The 23,472-nt window shown below is 37.5% G+C and overlaps 1 protein-coding gene across 2 annotated transcripts in view; it reads left to right on the forward strand.

The window, feature by feature from the left end:
- The window catches only part of LOC106882256 (3-ketodihydrosphingosine reductase), a 24,438-nt gene extending 7,118 nt beyond the window's left edge, over positions 1-17,320 (forward strand). The window contains exons 2-10 of one of the 2 annotated variants that reach the window (XM_014932871.2): positions 301-390; positions 2,323-2,379; positions 4,947-5,012; positions 6,240-6,338; positions 9,245-9,436; positions 9,574-9,657; positions 11,846-11,929; positions 14,630-14,731; positions 17,086-17,320. In XM_014932871.2, coding sequence (XP_014788357.1) covers positions 301-390; positions 2,323-2,379; positions 4,947-5,012; positions 6,240-6,338; positions 9,245-9,436; positions 9,574-9,657; positions 11,846-11,929; positions 14,630-14,731; positions 17,086-17,196 — 885 coding nt within the window. In that variant the 3' untranslated portion in view covers positions 17,197-17,320. Of the gene's footprint in view, positions 1-300; positions 391-2,322; positions 2,380-4,946; positions 5,013-6,239; positions 6,339-9,244; positions 9,437-9,573; positions 9,658-11,845; positions 11,930-13,618; positions 14,606-14,629; positions 14,732-17,085 lie in introns of those variants that run through there. The other variant, XM_014932880.2, reaches the window with a different exon arrangement.
- Positions 17,321-23,472: the final 6,152 nt, after the last annotated feature.

Genomic DNA, 23,472 nt, shown 5'->3' on the forward strand with positions numbered 1-23,472 from the left:
CCCATGCCAAATCAGATTGGAGCCTGGTGTAGCCATCTGGTTCACCAGTCTTCAGTGAAATCGTCCAACCCATGCTAGCATGGAAAGCGGACATTAAACGATGATGGTGATGATGATGATTGGGCTGAAACTAAAGTGTATGCAATAACTTCACGATAACTAACTCTCTCTACATCCATTGTTTTCCTTCTCTATTGCATCACTCTTATCTTATCAAAACAAATATTTCCCAGTATTAGGCTTCTTACTGCTATTTCACATCTAATGACTTAAATCTTCATTTTTTTTTTTCTTATATAGGTGACTGGTGGATCAAGTGGTATTGGTAAATCTGTGGCACTTTATGTTGCTTCCAAAGGTGCAAATGTCACATTATTAGCCCGCAATCAGGTTTGTATCAATTCATCTGTTAACACTTGAAACCTTTTTCTGTTAGATTTTGTTGTTGCTTAGTCTCATGTCAGCCCCGATCCAGATGGTAGGATATAATTATGTGGGTATTTGGCTGTTATTTGTAGAAGATCGAGTAGCTGCATAGAAACTCCTTCATTAGCTTGTGTGTATGTGTGTGTGTGTATATAATAATAATGAAATTATTGTGTATAGTGCTCAGGTGCACTACAACTCATCAAAGGTGCATGTACAGTTCATAGAATTATGTACAAAAGTCAGGAAAGTGAACAGTGTATGAGTCATGATATACATGCGTGTATGCATATGGAGGGGGGGGGGTATCAGGTGTAGTGTTGGCAAGTTTTCAGGAAACATGGAGGTTTTAAAGGATGAAATGTCTTGGCAACTAACAACTAATGCATATAGTTTGTTCCATGCTTCAGCAACTCTGAGTGTGAAAAAATGTTTCCAAAAGTTATGGGAGCTGTGCTGTTTTCTGACTCTGTAGGCATGCCCACGTGTGTTAGACACATGGAGCTAAAAAAGGTGCTCAAGGTGGTTGTTGGCATGATGGTTAATAATTTCGTGGATGTTTACCAAGTCAGTTGCCACACATTGGAGCTTCAATGTATCTATGGCCAGGGAAGCAAGTTGTTCAGAGTATGGTAGATGCCTGATGGAGGGTATTTGCTTGGTTGCACGTCTCTGAACAGTTTCCAGAAGGTCAATGTCCTGAGCAAGTTAGGGATTCCAGACTGGTGATGCAAATTCCAAGTGTGTGTGTGTGCACATATCATCATCACCGTTGCCATCATTTTAACTTCCACTTTTCCTGCTGCATGGGTTTGATGGAATTCATTGAGGCAAGTTTTCCATGACTAGATCTCCTTCCTGTTGCTAGACCTCATCTGTTTCCAAGTAAAATAATATTTCTTCAAAGCCAAGCATGTTTTTTTTTTATGAAAGATAGCAAATGAAGGACACTACTTGTGTTATTGTGTCACTCCTTTACAACTATTGTGAGACGTCAAGACAAGGAAACACAAGTACACACACACTCACACACACGCATACACATACACACAGTGTATGCACACATACTCTGCATCACTGCCACATGTTACTAGTCATACTGCTACCACATATTACCACCACATATTAACACCTCAAGTCATGAAATGAACCAGCAAACCTGCCTCTACTTGGTCAATTGACATACTAGCAATATCAACCAGATTTCATTCAAATTGCACGCTATCATCTTGATAGAAAGGAACACACTAGAAAATGTAGTCCTAGATATGTAATATATGAGATAAAGATGTGGCGGTCACACCTGGAACACCTTTAATTATAAGTCTGCTAGTCAGGACTGATCTGGGGGTTAAAAAATAATTATATATCACAACTAAACCTTACCACAATACACAACTACTTCATATTGCCAAACATTATTACTTCTATAAAACTATCACCATCAAGGTGGTGAGCTGGCAGAAACGTTAGCATGCCGGGCAAAATGCTTAGCAGTATTTCGTCTGTCTTTACATTCTGAGTTCAAATTCCGCCAAGGTCGACTTTGCCTTTCATCCTTTTAGGGTCGATAAATTAACTACCAGTTGCATACTGGGGTCGATCTAATTGACTGGACCCCCACCCCCCAAATTTCGGGCCTTGTGCCTAGAGTGGGAAAGTATATATCTATCACTACCACAATACATCACCACACACTACTGCAATACACATATAACTACTGATATTGTATATTTAACCATTCACTTAGATGAGTGTCTGCGGGCTATATCACTACCACCACTACAAATCACCACCACCAGTACAAACCACTACAACCACTACCACTACCACCATCCCATCTCATCTCATCTCATGCTATAAACATGATATATTAATATCTGTTTTACTCTCCAGGAAAGACTCCAAACTGTAGCAGATGAAGTACAGAAATGTTTTATTGATGAGCAACAGGTCAGTCTTATTAAATTTTCTTAAGCTTTCTTTTTTCCACTATCTATATACACCATGTAGATATAATTCATATTTACCTTGTGCCTCGAGGGTAAGCTCTCACCATCTCCCTTTCTTTCTATTTCTTTTCAACTGAAGAAACTGTGTGCACACCTACTGTGTCCTTCTACCATACTTTCACATCTTTCAATACTGCTTTCCACTCAGCTGAGAGGTCTTGTCTTGCGAGTACTTAGTGACCTCACTAATGCTGGTACCCCCCACCCCCACCCCCCAAAAAACAGTATACTCTGTAAAGTGGTTGGTGTTAGGAAGAGCACCTCACTGTAGAAACTATGCCAGAGCAGACATTGGAGCTTGGTGCAGCCTTCTGACTTGTCAGTTCCTGTCAAACCATCCAACCCATGCCAGTATGGGAAAGAGATGTTGAATGATGAAGTTGTTTGTACACATGATGCAAAAAGATATTCACCAATTATTATATTTGGGTAGTGGGTAATGACTGCAGTCATACTGTTGTGTGTAATGACCCTGTCTTACATGAGTTGCAGACACAAGTGACTGCAGCCAACAGTACTTAGAGTGGGCTCCTGTCAAAGTTTATGGATGCTCTCACTCTTCAACTTTGAAATCCTGAGTTGGTATCTGACAGAGCCAATGTGTTGAGAAAGGAGGAGAGATGGGATACAAGGTTGTCAGCCTTTCCTTCAGTATTCAAACTGCTACAGAAACAATGGAGTCACCTAATGCTCTGTGAGAAGTGGGAGAAAATAAGACTACTTCCATATATGTGTGTGTGTGTGTGTGTATATCATCCTCATCACCATTTAATGTCTGTTTTCCATGCTGGCATGGGTTGAATGGTTTGATGAGAACTAACGAGCTGTAGAGCAATGTGTGTGTGTGTGTGTTTGGTGCTGACTGTCAGAAGAGAGCATACTCAGTATGCCTGTAGGTGCACAGGGTTTTACATTATGCATATACCATGTTGACACAATGTACAGCTATAGTCACCCATAAACATATCACATATATACATTATACACACCCCATTAACTTACCACTGAGACACTATATACGTACAAATATGATGTAAATACCACATAGATATCATATTGACACTATATTAATACCATATAGACACATGTCAAATCTCTTCTGTGATGTATTTTTTATAGTTGTGTTACATCATTCTAATGTAACTGAAATGTTACAGAAGTCTTAGTGTGAGAACAGGTTGGTTGGTAGTTGCTCAAGTGACACATTTTTAGGGTTACTATGATGGGTTACATAATAGCTGTTATTTCTAGCAGGTTTAGCAACCGTATAGAAATCCTATCATTAGTTCAAGTTCCTTCATTTGTTGATATTGTTGTTGAAAGACACTGGTAGTTAGGAATGATGAGAAAGACTAATAAATATAATGGAACTATCATCAATGTTACTATTTAATGAGACAGTATGCCCAGACTCATCATCATCATCATCATCGTCGTTTAACGTCCGCTTTCCATGCTAGCATGGGTTGGACGATTTGACTGAGGACTGGTGAAACCAGATGGCTACACCAGGCTCCAATCTGATTTGGTAGAGTTTCTACAGCTGGATGCCCTTCCTAACGCCAACTACTCAGAGAGTATAGTGGGTGCTTTTACGTGTCACCCGCACGAAGGCCAGTCAGGCAGTACTGGCAATGGCCACGCTCAAAAGGGTGTATTTTATGTGCCACCCGCACAAGAGCCAGTCCAGGGGCACTGGCAATGATCTCACTTGAAAGTCCTTACACATGCCGCGGGCACAGATGCCATCACAATTTCGCTTTCGCTTGCCCCAATAAGTCTTCGCAAGCTGAGTTTCGTGTCCAATGAGGGAGACGACGTTGGCATGGGTGCCAGTCGTCAAATCTAACTCGATTTCGATTTCACTTGCCTCAACAGGTCTACCGGTTACAAAAGTGTTCTTGGCTCGAAAAATAATTTTTGAAGGAAAAACATCTTTTGAAGAAATGGAATTTATAAAGACAAGTTGGATAAATTGTAACAGATTAATACAGTGGCAGTTAATAATGTTCTAGAATAGGGCCAGTTGTATTTATATATCTGTAATAACACACACACACACACACACACTCACTCTCTCTCTCTCTCTCTCTCTCTCTCTCACACACACACACACATCTTTGCAGCCTGCTACGCTTGAGAAAGTCATCTTAATATATAAAACTGAGAATGTGTGTCTGTCTGTGTGTCTGTGTGAATCCCTAAAACTCGAGAACTACCCAACTGATTTCATTCTAATTATACACATGCCTTACTTAGGGATGTAGTGTCATGGGCCAAAAATAAATTTTCAGTTTCTTGCCTAATGCGAGCCTGGAGCAATCTCTTATCTCTTACACTATTTCAGTATTACGTGTCAAAAGTGAAACAACAACACCCCTATCGTCATGTGAGATACTTTCAGTTTAATAGTTTTACTTTTAATACTAAAACTTATATTTGTTCTTGGGTTGAAGATAGTTCTACATATCTGAATATATGGTGCTATTTTATATTTTTCTATTCCAGAAAGTAGTTACAGCCTCAATTGACTTATCCAAAAGTTACCAAGATGTAGAGAATACCATGAAGAAGGTAAGTCTTAAAGATTCTATTTTTTGTATTGGTTACATATAAAACATTTGACTTGGAAACAATTAGAAATCACTAAATGAAACAAATGACATTTTAAAACAAATGCTTTCAAATATCTTTAAAAAAATTATGAACTGGTATTGGGTACAAAAAATTTTTGATATTATTTCTGAATAACACCTGTTTAGTCTATATAATACTAAAATTCAGTCTGTTTTACTGTATGTATTTTCCTTATTTTTAGACTAAACTATACAATGTTGTGATAAAGGGTTTCTATTTTTGTTGTCTTTTCTCTAATTTTAAATGAAATTTTCACATCCTCTGGGTAGCTGACCTCTACAACAGTGCATCATATTTTATTCCTTGTCCCATAGAATAGTATCAAGCATATTACGCTTGCACTAGTTTGCTGTTTTTATTGTAATGTTCCATCAGATTTCCTTATTTTTAAAGGTGTGGATACAATTTGTTTCTACTGTGCCTTCATATAGCTAATAGAATAATCCTTCTTGTGGATAGCATCATAAATGGTCTTAGCAACAATATTACGTCTCGTAAGAAGCTAGTAACTTGCAAACACTTTCAGACAGCTGCTGATGCTGTGGAGGATATCTATCACATTATTATTTAACATCCGTTTTCCATGCAAGTATGGGTTAGATGGTTTGACAGGAGCTGGCAAGTCAAGAACTGCACCAGGCTCCATTGTCTACTCTGGCATAGTTTCTATGGCTAAATCCCCTTCCGAATATCAACCACTTTAAAGGTTGTACTGGATGGTTTTTATGTGAAACCAACACCAGCAGAGTCATCAAGTACTTGCAAGACAAAAACTTCTTGACGGGTAGAGGGAGTGGTATGGCATATCCCAGCTGAGGGGTCCTTGTCTTGCAAGTATTTAGTAATCCTTAAGTACTTGAATCTGAAAGCATCCTTATCTCTCATATAGATGATGTATTTAGTAGCTATCCTGTTCCTGGATTGCAAAGATATCATAGCTGTCTAGGTAAAATGTACTGTAGCTACCATATGTCTTGGTAAGGCTTCTCGTCCTGTCAAAATTGAGTGTATGAAGACCAAAGGTTTAGCTGTCGATCTGAATCAACCACATAATCACATGACTGAAACTCTAAACCTAAAAAACCAATATGTTAAAACATGCATTTATTTCCTAATTATACAATTTTCACAAACTTCTCTCCAAAATTGTTTTATTTTACAAAGGTTATTGAAGACCAAGGGAAAGAAGTTGACATTTTAGTCAATTGTGCTGGAACATCCATGAGTGCTGACTTTGAAAAAACCAGTATTGATGATTTTAAGGTAAACAAACAGCTGTTGTTTCTGTTTGGTGTATAGTAAAGTATGTATAACAAAGAGTTGTGTTAAATGTTATTGTTTTTTTGTGATATTTTAAAATAAAAGTACTTTGTGTTCTAGATATATATGTGGTTAAGTTGAGCATATGTTTTGTTCAATCTCAACAATAACTTAAATGTAGTTTTATTCAGTTAAGATGTATTAAAACAGTGTTTTTAAGTAAAAATTTATAAATTTGGAATTTGGAAAAAGGATATAGAGTCAATTAATCTGATAATTAATATATATATGTATATCAATGCTCCCCGACTGACACCTGTGCCAGTGGCACATAAGAAACACTATTTGAGTGTGGTTGATGCTAGTGCCGCCTGACTGGCTCCCGTGCCAGTAGTATGTAAAAAACAACATTCAAGCGTGGTTGATGCCAGTGCCACCTGACTGGCCCCCATGTTGATGGCATGTAAAAAGCACCCACTACACTCTTGGAGTGGTTGGCATTAGGAAGGGCATCCAGCTGTAGAAACCTTGCCAGATCATATTGCAGCCTCCTGGCTTGCCAGTCCTCAGTCAAACTATCCAACCCATGCCAGCATGGAAAGCGGACTTTAAACGATGATGATGATGATGATATATATATTATTATTATTGAGTGAGAGAGCAGTGCATACCATCAAAGTGACACTGGGGTAAAACATATGAAGCCCAGTATACCCATCGTGACTACCTGTCTGATAAGGGTACACCAGGCATATGCATCACTACCATATGTGTGCGACGTAGTGATCTCATATCAAGATAAACAGTGCATAACCTTGCAGGTGGGGCCCAGTTAGAATTTTCTTCAGGTCGAGTAGCTCATCCCACTCAAAAGGTCCCTGATTAAGGGTTGTTTAAGGATGATGAACAAAACACCCATGTTTCCAAAGGTGAATTATCGAAACCCCAAAGAACTCCTCACAACACATGGCTATGATGCTCCCCCACTACTTCTGCTTGTGATCGGAGATGCACATATTGTCAGCCACCAAGGGACATGCTCAAGTGGTTAAGATCAAGCAACTGACAAGCAAATTTGTGGTTTTGAGCAGAATATTTACTGTAGCCCATCTTTTATACCAAGACAAAACAATATTCATCTGTTCAAATCTTTAGGGATAGTTTTTAATGCACCTATAATTACAGGGATACATTTTACTTGCACTTTCCTTAGCCTCTATAAGTCAATGGCTAGGTTCTGGAATTCTGCTGCTGCTGCTGCTGTTGTTGTTATTGTTATTGTTGTTGTTGTGTTGTTGTTGTTGTTATTATTATTATTATTATTATTATTCATTGTTTAACGTCCATTTTCCATGCTAGCATGGGTTGGACAATTTGACTGAGGACTGGCGAACCAGATGGCTGCACCATTATTATTGTACTTGTTGTTGCTGCTGCTGTTGCTGTTGTTGTTATTGTTGTTGTTGCTGTTGTTGCTGCTGCTGCAGCGAGCTGGCAGACTCATTAGCAAGCTGGACGGAATGATTAGTGGTATTTCACCCATCGCTATGTTCTAAGTTCAAATTCTGCCAAGGTCATCTTTGCCTTTCATCTTTTCGGGGTCGGTAAATTAAGTACCAGTGAAACACTGGGGTTGATGTAGTCGACTTAATCCCCTCCCACAAACTGCCCTTGTAGCAAAAATTTGAAATCATCATCATCGTCATCATCATCATCATCATCATTATTATTATTATGACAAGCTGGCAGAATTGTTAGCACACCAGGCAAAATGCATCCATCTGAATATTCTGAATTTTCAAATTCCAGTGAGGTCAACTTTGCCTTTCATCCTTCCAGGGGTGATAAAATAAATACCAGTTCATCACTGGGGTTGATGAAAGTGACTTACTGTCTCCCCAGAATTGCTGGCCTGGTGCCTATAATAGAAAGGATTATTATTATAATCAATTATTATCCTTATTATTACTATTATTATTAAGGCGCGAGCTGGCAGAATTGTTAGCATGCTGGGCAGAATGCTTAACAGCATTTCATCTGTCTTTAAGTTCTGAGTTCAAATGCTGTTAGGGTTGACTTTGCTTTTCATCCTTCCGGGGTTGAGAAAATAAGTACCAGCTGAACACTGCGGTTGGTGTAATCAACTTACTCCCTTCCCTGAAACTGTTATCCTTGTGCCCAAACTCGAAACATCATCATCATCGTTTAACGTCCGCTTTCCATGCTAGCATAGGTTGGACGATTTGACTGAGGACTGGTGAAACCGGATGGCAACACCAGCCTCCAATCTGATTTGGCAGAGTTTCTACAGCTGGATGCCCTTCCTAACGCCAACCACTCCGAGAGTGTAGTGGGTGCTTTTACGTGTCACCCGCACGAAGGCCAGTCAGGCGGTACTGGCAACGGCCACGCTCAAAATGGTGTATTTTATGTGCCACCCGCACAAGAACCAGTCCAGGGGCACTGGCAACGATCTCACTCGAAAATCCTTACACATGTCACGAGCACAAGTGCCATTTTTTATTATTTACATTATCGTGCTGGCATTTTGAAAAGAGCACTCAGCATGCTTTGTAAAGTGGTTGGCATTAGGAAGGGCATCCAACAGTAGAAATCAAGCTGAAGTAGATAATGGTGCTTGATGTCCTCCAGCTCATCAGATCCTGTTAAATTGTTGAACTTATGGTAGCTAGACATTAAATGATGATGATGATGATGATGATGATATCGATCATGATGATAATGATGTTCGTAATGATCATGGTGATAATGATGGTAATGATAATGATGACAGTGGTGGCAGTGGCAGTGATAATAATGACAACAATGATGATGTTCACAGTGATGATGATGATGATGTTGAAATGATCTCAGAAGAGAGTATCAAATCTAAATTTCTTCTCTTTCAGTATATGATGGATGTCAACTATTTTGCCAGTGTTTATGCCACCAAATCTGTGGTTGGTAGCATGAAAGCCAGGAAAGAAGGTTCCATTGTCTTTATATCATCCCAAGCTGGTCAGCTTAGTTTTTATGGTTACACAGCCTATTCTAGTTCCAAATTTGCATTAAAAGGGTTATCTGAAGCCTTGCAGAGTGAAGTGAGTAAAATTGTTAGTCATTTTAAAGCAAGACTGATATTGAAATATCCTGCTGTTGAATGCTATTAGTTTTGTCATGCTACAGTATCTCTGTATAACATTTCTGTCTGAACTGTCAACTGCTTTTCTTCTCTAAGCTAAAACCTTACAATATTGGTATAACCCTTGCCTTCCCACCTGATACAGACACACCAGGTTTTGCAGAAGAACAGAAGTCAAAAGTAAGTCCTTAACTTTTTTGTTTTCATAAAAAATAGTTAAAAAGGGAGCAGTGACCATTGCCTGGGTCAATTATAGACCACTGTCATTTATAAACTTTTGGAATCAATTATAGGCCATGACCATTTATAAACCTAAAGGGCCAGTTATAAGTCTATGATCACTTGTAGGCCTACAGCCATTTATAGACTCATGGGGCTAATTATAGACCTACAGTTCATTTATAGTCTCCAGGGGTTACTTATAGGCCTTTGATAATTTATTGACTCATGAAGTGGTTATAAGCCTATGGCAATTTATAGGCCTATGGTTATTTATAGTTCTATGGTCTGTTATTGACCTATAGTCATTTATAGATCCATGGTTATTCTTAACCTCATGGTCATTTATAGGCCCAGCCAGACTAATAAAATTTGTTAATGTCCAGTTTGAATATCAGTTAGTCAATGTCTTTTGGAAAACATGGATGAGGAAGTAATTCTGGTGGGTTGCAATTCTGGAGATGAAGGTTTGGTTGAAGTATTTCATGTGAAATTTGTGGGGCAGGACAATAAGACTGATGAGGGTAATTAATTTAGAGAAGCAGGAACTATTGTAGAAGTGATTTAAAAAATAGAGAGAAAAGGAACAGCACATTTGTGGGTCTGAGGTTGCAGACTGTTTTTTCTTAATGTCCTGAGATATAAATGAACCTTGAAATATACCAGAGAATACTCCCAGCACATTTTACAATGAGTAGTCAAACAGAATAACTTATAGTCTGAGAGATTAGAGATAGATGGGGACCATTGACTGGCCACTTAGATAAGTGGTTCTTATGTCAGACATAGTCGAAGTCCTGGTTCATGTCAAGGGCAATAACAAGTTCTTAATAAGGGACCATTGGTGAATGACAGAGAGAAGTATATACTTTATGTATGGTTCCATAGTAATGATCAGAGAAGAGAGAGCGAGAGCGAGAGAGAGGATTGCTTACATTCATTTTCATCACCTTGGAGATGTTGGAAATGTATATATGTGTATGCATGTGTTTGTGTCTCTTACACTTGACATCATGTGATATTTATAAATGACTATCACTGTGATACAAGCAGTATCATTCATTTCCAGTATTCTGTGAATATATATATATATCTCATGGAGGCAAAGTGGTCGAGTTACTTTCGAGTGTTGGGCCTCACGGAGGCAATGAGGTAAAGACCAAGACCTTTGGCATTATATTGTACTTGAGAAGAAGACCCATCAAACCAAGCAAAATTGCAGTCATAGCAGATAGCGGTGTCATGCAAATGGCACTCGTGCCAGTGGCACATAAAAGCACCATTACACTCTCAGAGTGGTTGGCGTTAGGAAGGGCATCCAGCCATAGAAAACCATGCCAAATCAGACTGGAGCCTGGTGTAGCCTTCCAGCGGGCCAACCTAGTCAAACCGTCTAACTCTGCCAACATGGACAACAGATGTTAAATGATGATGATGATATATCTATATGTACATACATATACTTATATATATATATATGTATGTATATATATATATATATATATATATATATATGTATACTCTTTTACTCTTTTACTTGTTTCAGTCTTTTGACTGTGGTCATGCTGGAGCACCGCCTTTAGTCGAGCAAATCGACCCCAGGACTTATTCTTTAGAAGCCTAGTACTTATTCTATCGATCTCTTTTGCCGAACCGCTAAGTTACGGGGACATAAACACACCAGCATCGGTTGTCAAGCGATGTTGGGGGGACAAACACACACATACAAACACATACACACACATACATACATATATATATATACATATATACGACGGGCTTCTTTCAGTTTCCGTCTACCAAATCCACTCACAAGGCTTTGGTCGGCCCGAGGCTATAGTAGAAGACTTGCCCAAGATGCCATGCAGTGGGACTGAACCCCGGACCATGTGGTTGGTAAGCTAGCTACTTACCACACAGCCACTCCTATGGCTGTATGTATATATATGTATAATTTAAAGGCAATCACTTCAAACCCAACCTCAGTCACCACACTTTACTCTGCAATCAGCTAATCGCTGCTTTCAATTTAAGGTTGAGTGAAAAAATTTTAATTTGTGAAACTGTCTGATCTATGTGAGCCAGAAAAATCACAAATATATATCTGTGAAAAATGTGTTTAAAAATACAAACATTGTTCTTTTTACAGCCAAAAGAGACTGAACTAATATCAGAAACTGGTGGCTTAATCTCATCTGAAACTGTGGCAAAAAAGATTGTTGATGATGCACTGGTAAGTTTTTATAAGATATTGTCAAATTATTGGGATTAGGATGGTGACATTGATTAGGAGGGGAACATTGATTACATCAACCGCAGTGCACCACACTGGTACTTATTTTATCGACCCCAATAGGATGAAAGGCAAAGTCAGCCTTGGTGACATTTGAACTAAGAATGTAAAGCTAGAAGAAATGCTGCTCACTAGATTCTGCCAACTTGCTGCCTTAATATCATTACAGCAGCATCGTTAGCAAACCAAATAATAATAATGAAATATTCATAGATAGTTATCATCAGTGTTATGGGTTTGTAATATGGTATGTCACTTATAATATCTGTCTTTTGTTGATTCTACTCTCAATCTAAAATATCCTCATCGCTCCTACTTATGTATTTCTCTCTTTTGTTTTCTTATTCATCAGCTGCCTTATTCATTTTCCTTTTATTTGAATATGTCAGCGTCTTCTTAAGAAGTCCCATTCAGTTCCACATACCTATGGCCCAGAAGTAGTTGATAAAATATTCACAGCACTTTAGATATACCATGCCACTTGTGTTAAAACTTATTGTCTGACCAGTGTTTGTTACAAAGTCATCTTTTCTTAATTGTGGGACATTCTTCACCCTATGAGATGTCATCTAGTGTACTGCAGGGATCTGTTCTTGGTTCCTTTTGTTTGTTACATACATTAATGACATAGATGCCAACTTAAAGAATGCTGGTGCTGAAATGTGCAGATGACATCAAGCTGTACCTTGAGATAGAAAGGACAGATCCTGAACACTATAGATCTTTCCTGCAATTGGACCTGGACACAATGCAACAATGGATCATGGACTGGTAACTCAAGCTGGCTGTTGACAAGTGTACCACCATGCATTTTGGGAGGAAAAACCCAGTGTCCACATACTCTCTCCACAACATTAATATCGTGACCTAGGCATTACTATCAGCAGCAATTTGCGCTGGACGGAGAACATCTCTAAAATTGTCAAGAAGGTTGAGGTTGTCTTGGCATCACTCAGAAAGATCTTTGTCAGCTGCTCTCCAGCTATCTATTTAAGGCTGTATATGGCTATGGTGCAGCTACACTTGGAATTTGCATCACCAGTCTGGAACCCCTATCTTGCTCAGGACATTGACTTCCTGGAAACTGTTCAGAGATGTGCAACCAAGCGAATACTCTCCATCAGGCATCTACCATACTCTGAACACCTTGCTTCTTTGGGCATTAATACATTGAAGCTCTGATGTCTGGCAACTGACAAAATTATTAACCATCGTGCCAACAACCACCTTGAGCACTTTTTTTTAGCTCCATGTGTCTAACACACGTGGACACATACCTACAAAGTCAGAAAACAGCACAGCTCCCATGACTTTAAGAAACATTTTTTCACACTCAGAGTTGCTAAAGCATGGAATAAACTACCTGCGTTAGTTGTTAGCTGCTGTGACATTGCATCCTCTAAAACCTCCATGCTTCCTGGAATTTGCCAACACTACACTTGCCCCCCCCCACTCCATTCACATGTATGACTCATACACTGTTCACTTTCCTGACATTTGTACATAATTCTATGAACTGTACATGCACCTTTGATGAGTTGTAGTGCACCTGAGCACTATACACAATAATTTCATTATTATTATTCTGCTATAAGAATTGATACTTAAAGCATTTAATCACCATTTTAGAAGACAGTAAAGAATTTATTGAGGGAGATTTACTTGCTGTATTCAGTATATTGTGTGGCTCTATAGAGAATCCCTTGCTGGTTCAAGTGTTTATCTGGATGTCTTTTTATGTGGAGATTTGATTAAAGGAATTGAGACAAGCTGGCCTGTTGTGAGTATTTTATGTAATTTTAGCTGTTTTATAAATTATAATTAAATCATTTAATTTAGTTTCTGATCTCTAATCAGTTTTGATAGATGCAGGGTAGCCATGTATCTTCTCTACAGCAAGACACCTGTACTTGTCTCTCTCTGATGATTAAGCTTTCAGGCCCTGACATAAAACCACCCCCTTCTCTCTCAAATACACTCCCATTCAGTTGAGGGCACTTTTTACTTTTCTTTTCTCTTGTGAGTTAGTTGGCGACCTCACCAGTTTTGGTGTCGCATAAAAACAAAACAAAACAAAAAGCAACAACAAAAAATACCTAGTACACTCTATTAAGTGGCAAGCATTAGAAGGGGCATCAAGGAATAGAAATCATGCCCAACACAGCCCTGCAGCTTGTTGGAACATGTCAGAGCATCCAATCTATGCCAGCATAAAAAAAACAGATGTTAAATGAAGATGATGATGACAATGATGTTGTCAAGTCATGTAATTGTGATTTGACAACTTATTTTCATTTCAGGAATATTCAAGTGGTTAAAATACTGATCTCTTGGTTTATCAGTTGAGATATAAATCCTGTTGGATCTATCAACCAGGTATTCAGTAACAAAGTTTTCACCAGTTCTACTTGTGCTATTTGACAGATTAATAATAAAGATATCCAAAACAAGATTTCACTGAAGAGGCTTGAAAAAATATGCCTCTTCGATGCTTATCATTGTTGGTAGAGTGAGTGAGGTAGTTTCACATTAGATTCGTGCTGAAGACAGATCAAAGACAGCTTGGAAATTGTTATGTTGTGCTTCCAAAATTTTCATTGTTTTCAGTTAACTTTTTACGTCATTGTCTTTTGTTCTTAGAAGGGAAAATTCCAGTGCAGTTTTGGTGTTGATGGTTTTCTATTGGCAACAGTAAGTGCAGGAATGGCACCAGTGTCCTCAGGCTTGGAAGCTTTGTTGCAGGTATGTAAATTATTTTAAAGTTTCACATAACTAGGTGAAGGTCTTGAGAGTGGGTATATGTCAGATATACAGAAAAGTAAAAGCTGTAGTCCTTTCTGAATATTCAAACATCTTACTATAGAAAGCAGTTACTGAATGTGAAGAATATAAATTATGAATTGAGAAATTATTGTTGGTGAATAATATCCTGATTTGAGGTCCATCACTTTGGAGAATACAGGGGAATCATCACCAATGGTTAGACAAAATAAAAATGTTTTTTTACATACACCAATGTGAAGAATATAAATTATGAATTGAGAAATTATTGTTGGTAAATAATATCCTGATTTGAGGTCCATCACTTTGGAGAATACAGGGGAATCATCACCAATGGTTAGACAAGATAAAAATGTTTTTTTACATACACCAATGTGAAGAATATAAATTATGAATTGAGAAATTATTGTTGGTGAATAATATCCTGATCTGAGGTCCATCACTTTGGAGAATACAGGGGAATCATCACCAATGGTTAGACAAAATAAAAATGTTTTTTACATACACCAATGTAAGTTGGTATTTAGAAATAAAATGAAACCAAGAACAAATCTGAAAATATGTTATTATTTTCCAAAAATGGAGGCCATGTCATGATTTTTTAAAATTAGTTTGAAGAGAGAAGGACATTATCTAATATCTGCTTCTGAAAGCTGTTGAGAATGATGAGGCGGAACTCGGCAATTACTTATTTAGTAATTCTAGAAATAAGTCTCCTTGAAGTAATGTTGGTTTCAAATTTTGGCACAGAGCCAGCAAATTTAAGGGTGTAAGGTGCTCAACTGATACTTATTTTATCAACCCTGAAAAAATGAAAGGCAAAGTCAACCTTGGTAGAATTTGAACTCAGAATGGCAGGATGGACGAAATGCTGCTAAGTATTTTGCCTGATGTGCTAACAATTCTGCTAGCTTGCTGCCTTTCCTTGAAGTAATATTAACATATAATAAGGATTATGATAAGAACATTAGTTGTAAGTAGGACTGAGTACAAGAATATGTAACTCCTTAAATATAAGGTATATTCCATTAAAAGGAATGACACAATTCTTTCTTTAAAAGCAAAATGGAATATTTGGTTTTTGATGATTAATTCTTGCTGAAGGATGAAAGATGACATTTCTGGAAGAGGTAAATCTTTGGCAGGAACTGTTGCCACTAGCAAAAGCTCTTGTGTTTAAAGGATAAAGTTAAATTGAGGTCATCTGCTTTGGAGATAGATACACCACTCAATCTAATACCACTTCTTGGCTAATTTGTATGTTTGACAAAATTTAGGTATGTTTACACAACCAAAATTCATACCTTCCAATCCTTAAAGTGGTTCACTTATAGCTGTTTTGCTGACTGTTTGTAAGCATATTCCACAATAAGGTGTTTTGGCAAGAGGTTTCAATGTCATACTAATGTTAAGTGAAACAAAAGTGTTTCCATTATGATAAAAACAAGAGTCTGTAAGTATGTGAGAGGAAAGTAGGTTATCTGTGGATGTGGAACTAAGATTGTTGGTTTCTACAAGGGACCATTCTAAATAAAAACTAAACAAATTTAGAAAATTACTTTGATCCAATTGTTAGATAAAATATTTCAGCTGATATTATGTTTGGAAACTTAAAACATTGCATCTTTAAAAAAATAGATTCAGTCAATTATTAATTCTACAGTATTTAACAGTAATGAGGATGATAAGTAAACCTAATTAATTTATTAATGAGAGATATATGTGGAGAATAGTTTAAGTTCTTTACTCAGTCTAAATAAATGTAGGTTTGTAGAAAGTATTAAAAAAAAAAAAAATGAACAGGAGTGGCTGTGTGGTAAGTAGCTCGCTTACCAACCACATGGTTCCGGGTTCAGTCCCACAGCGTGACACCTTGGGCAAGTGTCTTCTACTATAGCCTCGGGCCAACCAAAGCCTTGTGAGTGGATTTGGTAGATGGAAACTGAAAGAAGCCCGTCGTATATATGTATATATATATGTCGTGTGTATATGTTTGTGTGTCTGTGTTTGTCCCCACAACATCGCTTGACAACCGATGCTGGTGTGTTTACGTCCCTGTAACTTAGCGGTTCGGCAAAAGAGACCGATAGAATAAGTACTAGGTTTCCAAAGAATAAGTCCTGGGGCCGATTTTCTTGACTAAAGGCGGTGCTCCAGCATGGCCACAGTCAAATGACTGAAACAAGTAAAAGAGTAAATAGAGTAAAAGAATATAGATTACATACATTTAATTAAACTGGTTTGATTACTTATTTTGCTGAGATCTTAAAATACATTAACAGAATATTTATGTTTGGTTTCTCTTTTGTTTTCAGGTTTTCTCCATGGGACTTTTCAGATTAATTGGTTTATTTTATTTGTATTCTTTCAATCAAATTATTCAAAAGTGTTATAATGAAAAGAAAGGTAACAAAAAGGCTTCTTGATCTGTTTTTTAAAAACGATGATCTATTTTTATATACAAAATACCAGTATATGCATTAAACATGGAATGATTATTTTATTTAATGAATTTTGTATGAATAATAAAGCAAACTTACATAATTCAAATGTTTTACTGTTTTGTGTATTTAGAAAATGGATGGGGTGGGAGAAATGATACCATTGTCTTTCAGTAAAATGTTTAAATATAAATTAATGTGAGATGTAGATATAAAGTGGTCCAGAAGGATTTACGACTGACACAATACACTAAATAATTCTTTCTACTGATTTTTATGGGAGAATCCTGAACACCCCCATGTGACTGAAGGTGGACTAACTGATTACAATAAATAAGAACTGAGTGAACTGAGGGGGATAGTTGATAGTTTTAGTTTGACAGTGTTGGTTTACTGTGTTAGTTTAATAGTTGGTAGTTGAACAGTGAATATTGAGTATCGTACCTATATTCAAGTAGTATAGAGTGCATTCTGTGTTAAAATGTATTTCTGCATTAGGTTATTTTTTTAGATATCCCTAACTGACTATTTATTTGTGTAATACCAGTTTACACCAGATGTGTATTCCCACATCATAGCAATTGCCAATCCTGATATGGTAGCAGCATATAACATTAGCAAATCATCTCCAATCTTTGTAGAAACCTATAAAGGTATCCAGGGCTCTTGTCACAGCTTACTTCATCTTCAAAATGACAGCTCCTGAGATTCTCTTTCATCTTGAGGAACAACTAAAAGTCAGTCATAGGTAGCAAGGTTTACACTAGGGAAGGTGAAGGTCAGTTTTGATGTTCATCTTTGTCAAGTGGCTGGTTACCATGATGCTCATTACTGAGTACCTTGGGAAAAAGCTTTTCACAAATTTTGAGTATGTCCAGATCTTCATGAATAATTGTGTGTATAGTTGCCATACCAACTCTAAACTGTACACTTATTGTCTTTATAGACACACAATGGTCTTCATCCAGAAAATTGTGAATTTTCTCAACCAGCTCTGATGTTCTGACATCCCTCTCTCTCCCACACCTCTACAATCCTTGAACTTCTTCTAGCATAAAAGTTAATTCATAAGTAATTTGGAACATTTCATAAATTTCTGTAGTGTTTTTGCTCATTTTAACACAAAACTTTATTGCATAGCAAGCTTCCAAATGTCCTGATTGCATTCCACAAACTAGTCAGTATTTAGAAGGGTGTTTTCAAAATGTTGTTACAACTGTCTCCTTCAATCTGGATTAACAAAAGTTGGCAGGTCAGCTTATTAGATGCATAGTAATGATATACAAAAATTACAATAATTTAGAAGAGTTACAACTGCCTCTCCTAAAAAAGACTCAAAACTTTTGGAATGCACCTTATATTCTCAAAATTACCTTCCACCATAAACCAAGTTATTCAATCTCACATTATTTATAGGTAATTACACTTGGAATTGGGTAACTAAATCCTTTTCCATCCCTAGAGGGAAAACTATTCAGTCTATTTCAAATTGCATGAAAACCATCACTGATGACCATATGCTATAATAATTAACCATACTGGTTCAATGACAAAAGTACACCAAGGAGAAGGTATAAAGTGTGAAGAAATCTCTTGGTGACTGTCACACCAACCTTCGACAGTAGCCTATCAAAGATTCCATTAGAGGATCCTAGTGATAGGGGAGGAAATGTGGAGTGGATAGTTTCTTAAAGTTAGAACAGAGGAAGTAAAATATAAAAGAGTGGGTGGTAGAGTGTAAATAGATCAAAATCAGTTGAAATGGGAAGAGGGTAATGAAGACCAGATGAAGTGAGAATGCAAAGCAAGATATGGACAGAAGGACACATACACAAGCGAAGTGGAAAAAGAAATAGAACAGCTAGCAGAGGAATAAGATATATATAAAGAGTGGCCAATTTGTGAAAAATATAGAGGTTGTAAAGAATAGGAATTACAACATAATTGTCTAGAGAAGTGATGAGCAAAAAAGTATAGTAGTCTGTGGTAAGTGTTAGGGAAGATAGGACAGAAATGAGGGCTAGAACATACAAACTTCACATCACAGACTGGGATCATTACAAACTCTACCACCCTCTTCTTTAAATTTTACTCTCTCCTCCATTATGGGTGATATATATATATATATATCTATCATCATCATCATCGTTTAATGTCCATTTTCCATGCTAGCATGGGTTGGGCAATTTGACTGAGGACTGGCAGACCAGAAGGCTGCACCAGGCTCCAATCTGATCTGACAGAGTTTCTACAGCTGGATGCCCTTCCTAATGCCAACCACTCTGAGAGTGTAGTGGGTGCTTTTACGTGCCAGTCAGGCGGTACTGGCACTTCCTTCAGGTTGGGTAACCATGTATTTCCTTCGTGTTAGCGCACCTGTTACTGTCTTCATTCCTGATCTTTCTCTCTCTCTCTCCGGACAGGTAACCTTGTACATCCTCTACGACAAGACACCTATTTCTGTCTCTCTGTCTCACTATAACCTTTCATCAGCTGACACAAGATCACCTCCTCCAATGCCCACTCCCCTCTTGAGAGTTTTATTTTGTCATGCAAGTACTTGGTGACCCTGTCAGTGCATCCAGCTGTAAAAATCTTGCCAAAACTGACCTCGCCTGTGCTTGTGCCATGTAAAAAGCACTAAGCCCACTCTGCTGAGTGGTTGGTTTTAGGAAGGGCATCCAGCAGTAAAAATCCTGCCAAAACAGTCACAGAAGTTTGGTGCAGGCTCCTGCCTAGCTGGCTCTTGTCAAACTGTCCCACCCATGCTAGCATGGAAGGCAGACGATGATTGACATGCGTTGGATGGTTTGACAGATGTACCAGGCTCCAGTTGTCTGTTTTGGCATGGTTTCTACAGCTGGATGCCCTACTTAAAGTCAATCACTTTACAGAGTGTACTGGGTGCTTTTTACGTGGCACTGGCACGGGTTCTTTATATGTGGCTCCCGCATGAGTGCTTACTATGTGGCACCAGCACAGGTGCTGTTTACATAGCACCAGCATGAGTGTTTTTATGCGGCATCAGCATGGGTGCATTTTATATGGCACCAGAACGGATGCTTTTTATGTGGCACCAGTATCTGTGAGCTTGCAATACAAGGACCTATCAGTTGAGAGCATAGCAGTGAAGGACATACCAGTATGTATGGATGGCCATGATTTTACTTAGCTTGATGTGTCTTCTCAAACACAGCAAATCACCAGAAGTCACAGTCCCTTGTCATCTCAGTGAGGCTCAATGTATGAAGATCTTTTCTCATCACTTTGTCCCATGTTTTCCTGGGTCTATCCCTTCCATAGGTTCCTTCACAATTAGAGATGGGCACTTTATACAGCTGTCCTTAACCATATGCATCACATGACCATACCAGTGCAGTCTTCTCTTGTGCACACTACAACTAATGCCTCTTGCACCATCAGTGATGTTTCTGGGGTCTTAGGGAGTTTTTTTGGGTCTTTCAACATCAGACACCCTGGCCTAGTTGACCCAGCTGGGGTTGAAGTCTCAGCTTACATCCTAGCAGTAGCAAATCACTGGTCAGTCCTCTTTGTGCAAAGCTATCTAGTGGCCTTTACTGCATACACATTAATACAGTAGGAAGGAAGAGGTGAAAATAATGGTTATTTGGTCTGTAATTCAATCAAAATATGATGATGATTATCGTCTATGTTATGATGACATGAGTTGTACACTTAGCACTTTCAATGTAATATTTTTAATGACATTTGGTGAACCTTAACTTCAAGCCTTGTTTCCAGGATAATCTCTAATTAACATTTAATTAACATTTCTAAAGCACATTAAACTGTGTTAAGATTTATCTCTTGTAGTGAGTGACTTTATAAACAACGAAGTCAGTGGATTTACATATAAAATAGTTGAAGTACTGAATATAATTTGAGTGATAAGTTATTTCCTCTGTAATCCAGTGCACTTAGAAAAATTAGCAACAGTACTGTTTGATAGTTATTGATACTTCCAGCATGTTTGCAACAGATTCATTTGGCGGTGAGAACTTTGTTATCCCACATGTAAATAATGTTGGGATTTGTTTCATTATATATTTATCATAATTCTTTGTTCAAGAATACCCTATTAAATCATTTTCTTGTTGAAAAGTTTTGAAGATGAAATTCTGAAGAAATAAAACATTTTGATCTTTTATTAATAATAGTTATGACAGTAACAATTTCCATTCCATAACTACATAGTGTATTGAGATTTCAAATAAATGATATACAACACAATATTGAGTTAAAATGGCAGATAACACAAGTCTGTTATATTAAAACTCGTTGTAGTTTAATAGTAAGTGGAATATTCTCAATTAAGCATCACTAGGATCGTGGCAGTGTTTAGAATTAGAGTGACAATAATAGCAGACAATTATGGTCAAATAATAACACTACTCTTGTCTCACATACAATAACATATTAGAGATCTAACACAGTCACAAATAAACACTATTATTGTGGCAGGTTTTTAAGCTAACATTTAAGACCTAACACACACGTGATTGTTTTAATTAAATGCTACACAGCTACATATCTAACAGAATTAACAATTAACAATCAAGTCCATCTAAACTTGGAAATAACCTATTTTACTAATGTAATGACAATATTTGTTGGCTTATGCACTCTACAGTGACCAAAATGCAGGCTTATCAAATATAGAATGAATCTATGACACAAATGATGCTCTCTGTTAAAAGGAAAATATAATTATGAAGAGCATTTATTTGTCAAGGAGAAAGCCTTTGGCAGACTCCCTTACTTTGTGATATTATGGTCACTGAGTAGACGAATAGTTTGTGAGGGCCATACAAGCCATGTATAAAGATGAAGTCAGCAAAGTAAATCTACAATGAATACAGTGATGAATTTAGTTGCCAAGTCTAACAGAGCTCAGTTTTCAGTCCCTTTCCATTTATCATAGTCCTCTAGGCTATAACAGAAGATTTTAAGAGCAGTAGACCGTGGGAATTCCTATGTCCAGTGACCTAGTTCTTATACATTAATCTACAGTAGAATTACAGTAAAAAATCCAGATGCAGACGCAAAATATTGAATTGAGAGCTTTCAAAGTAAACTTAACAAAAACTAGAGTATCAGTAAGTATGAAAGAAAAATAGAATAGACAAGGATACCATATGGTGTAACTAGGGTAAACTATGAAATAAAGAGATGTGAAATTACAGGCAGGTGAACAGAGAAAGACTTTGTATGTGGCAAATATATGAAAGTAATAAAAACTAAAAACACAGGGAAAATAGATTCTCTCAAATGCTTAGAAGGTCTCCAAGAAGTACTCAATTGTTTCTGTTAGTTAGGTGAACTAATTAACAGCGGAGATGTCCTGAAAGTATAGCAACCAGAGTTAGAATGAGTCAGAGAAAGTCAAAGGAGCTACTACTTCTGTCAGTAACAAAGAGTTTTGTATGATGCATGTGTACGAAGTGTAATGTAGCATGGCTGTGAGATGTGGGGCTCTAAATGCAGAAGATTTGCAATGATTAGATTGAAATGAAATGAGCATGCTCTGCTGGATGTGTGACATCAATGTGCAAGAATGATACAGAACAAATGAGCTGAGAGAAAAAAATTGGACATGTGATGTGTAATGGAAGATGACAGATGTATGAAAAATGTAGGACACTCAAAGTGGATGGAACCCGTGGAAGAGGAAGACATGAAATGAAGCAGTGAAGACTGATTTCATGATGTTAAGCTTCATGGAGGAGATGACAAAGACTGGAGTGAATGGCGACATACAGTAATGGAGAAAACCTGCCCACCTGTGCAAACACAGTGAAATGGACATTAAAAATGGTGGTAGTGGTGAAGGGTGTGTAATTAAGAACTTTGCTATCCAGCCAAATAGTTTCAGGTTCAATTTCATTGCATGGCACATAGTGAGTTCTACTATAGCTCCAGAACAATTATAGCCCTCGAGTGAATTTGTTAGCTCATTAAAGATATGTGTGTGTGTCTTGCTTGTTTTTAATTTCCCATTAAAACATGTCTGGGCATGAGGAAATACTACCTTACTTGGAAACAGGTGAGAGTTGGTGACAGGAAGGGCATACAGCTATAGAAAATATGCCCCAAATTCCATGTGATATACGTAAACAGAGAAAAGTGAATCTTAAAACAACAAAGATATATATATATATATATATAAAATCATCATCATCATCATCATTTAACGTCCATTTTCCATGCTGGCATGGTGGCATGGGTTGGACGGTTTGACTG

Source organism: Octopus bimaculoides, chromosome 1, assembly GCF_001194135.2.
Source record: "Octopus bimaculoides isolate UCB-OBI-ISO-001 chromosome 1, ASM119413v2, whole genome shotgun sequence".
Classification (NCBI taxonomy): Eukaryota; Metazoa; Mollusca; class Cephalopoda; order Octopoda; family Octopodidae; genus Octopus; species Octopus bimaculoides.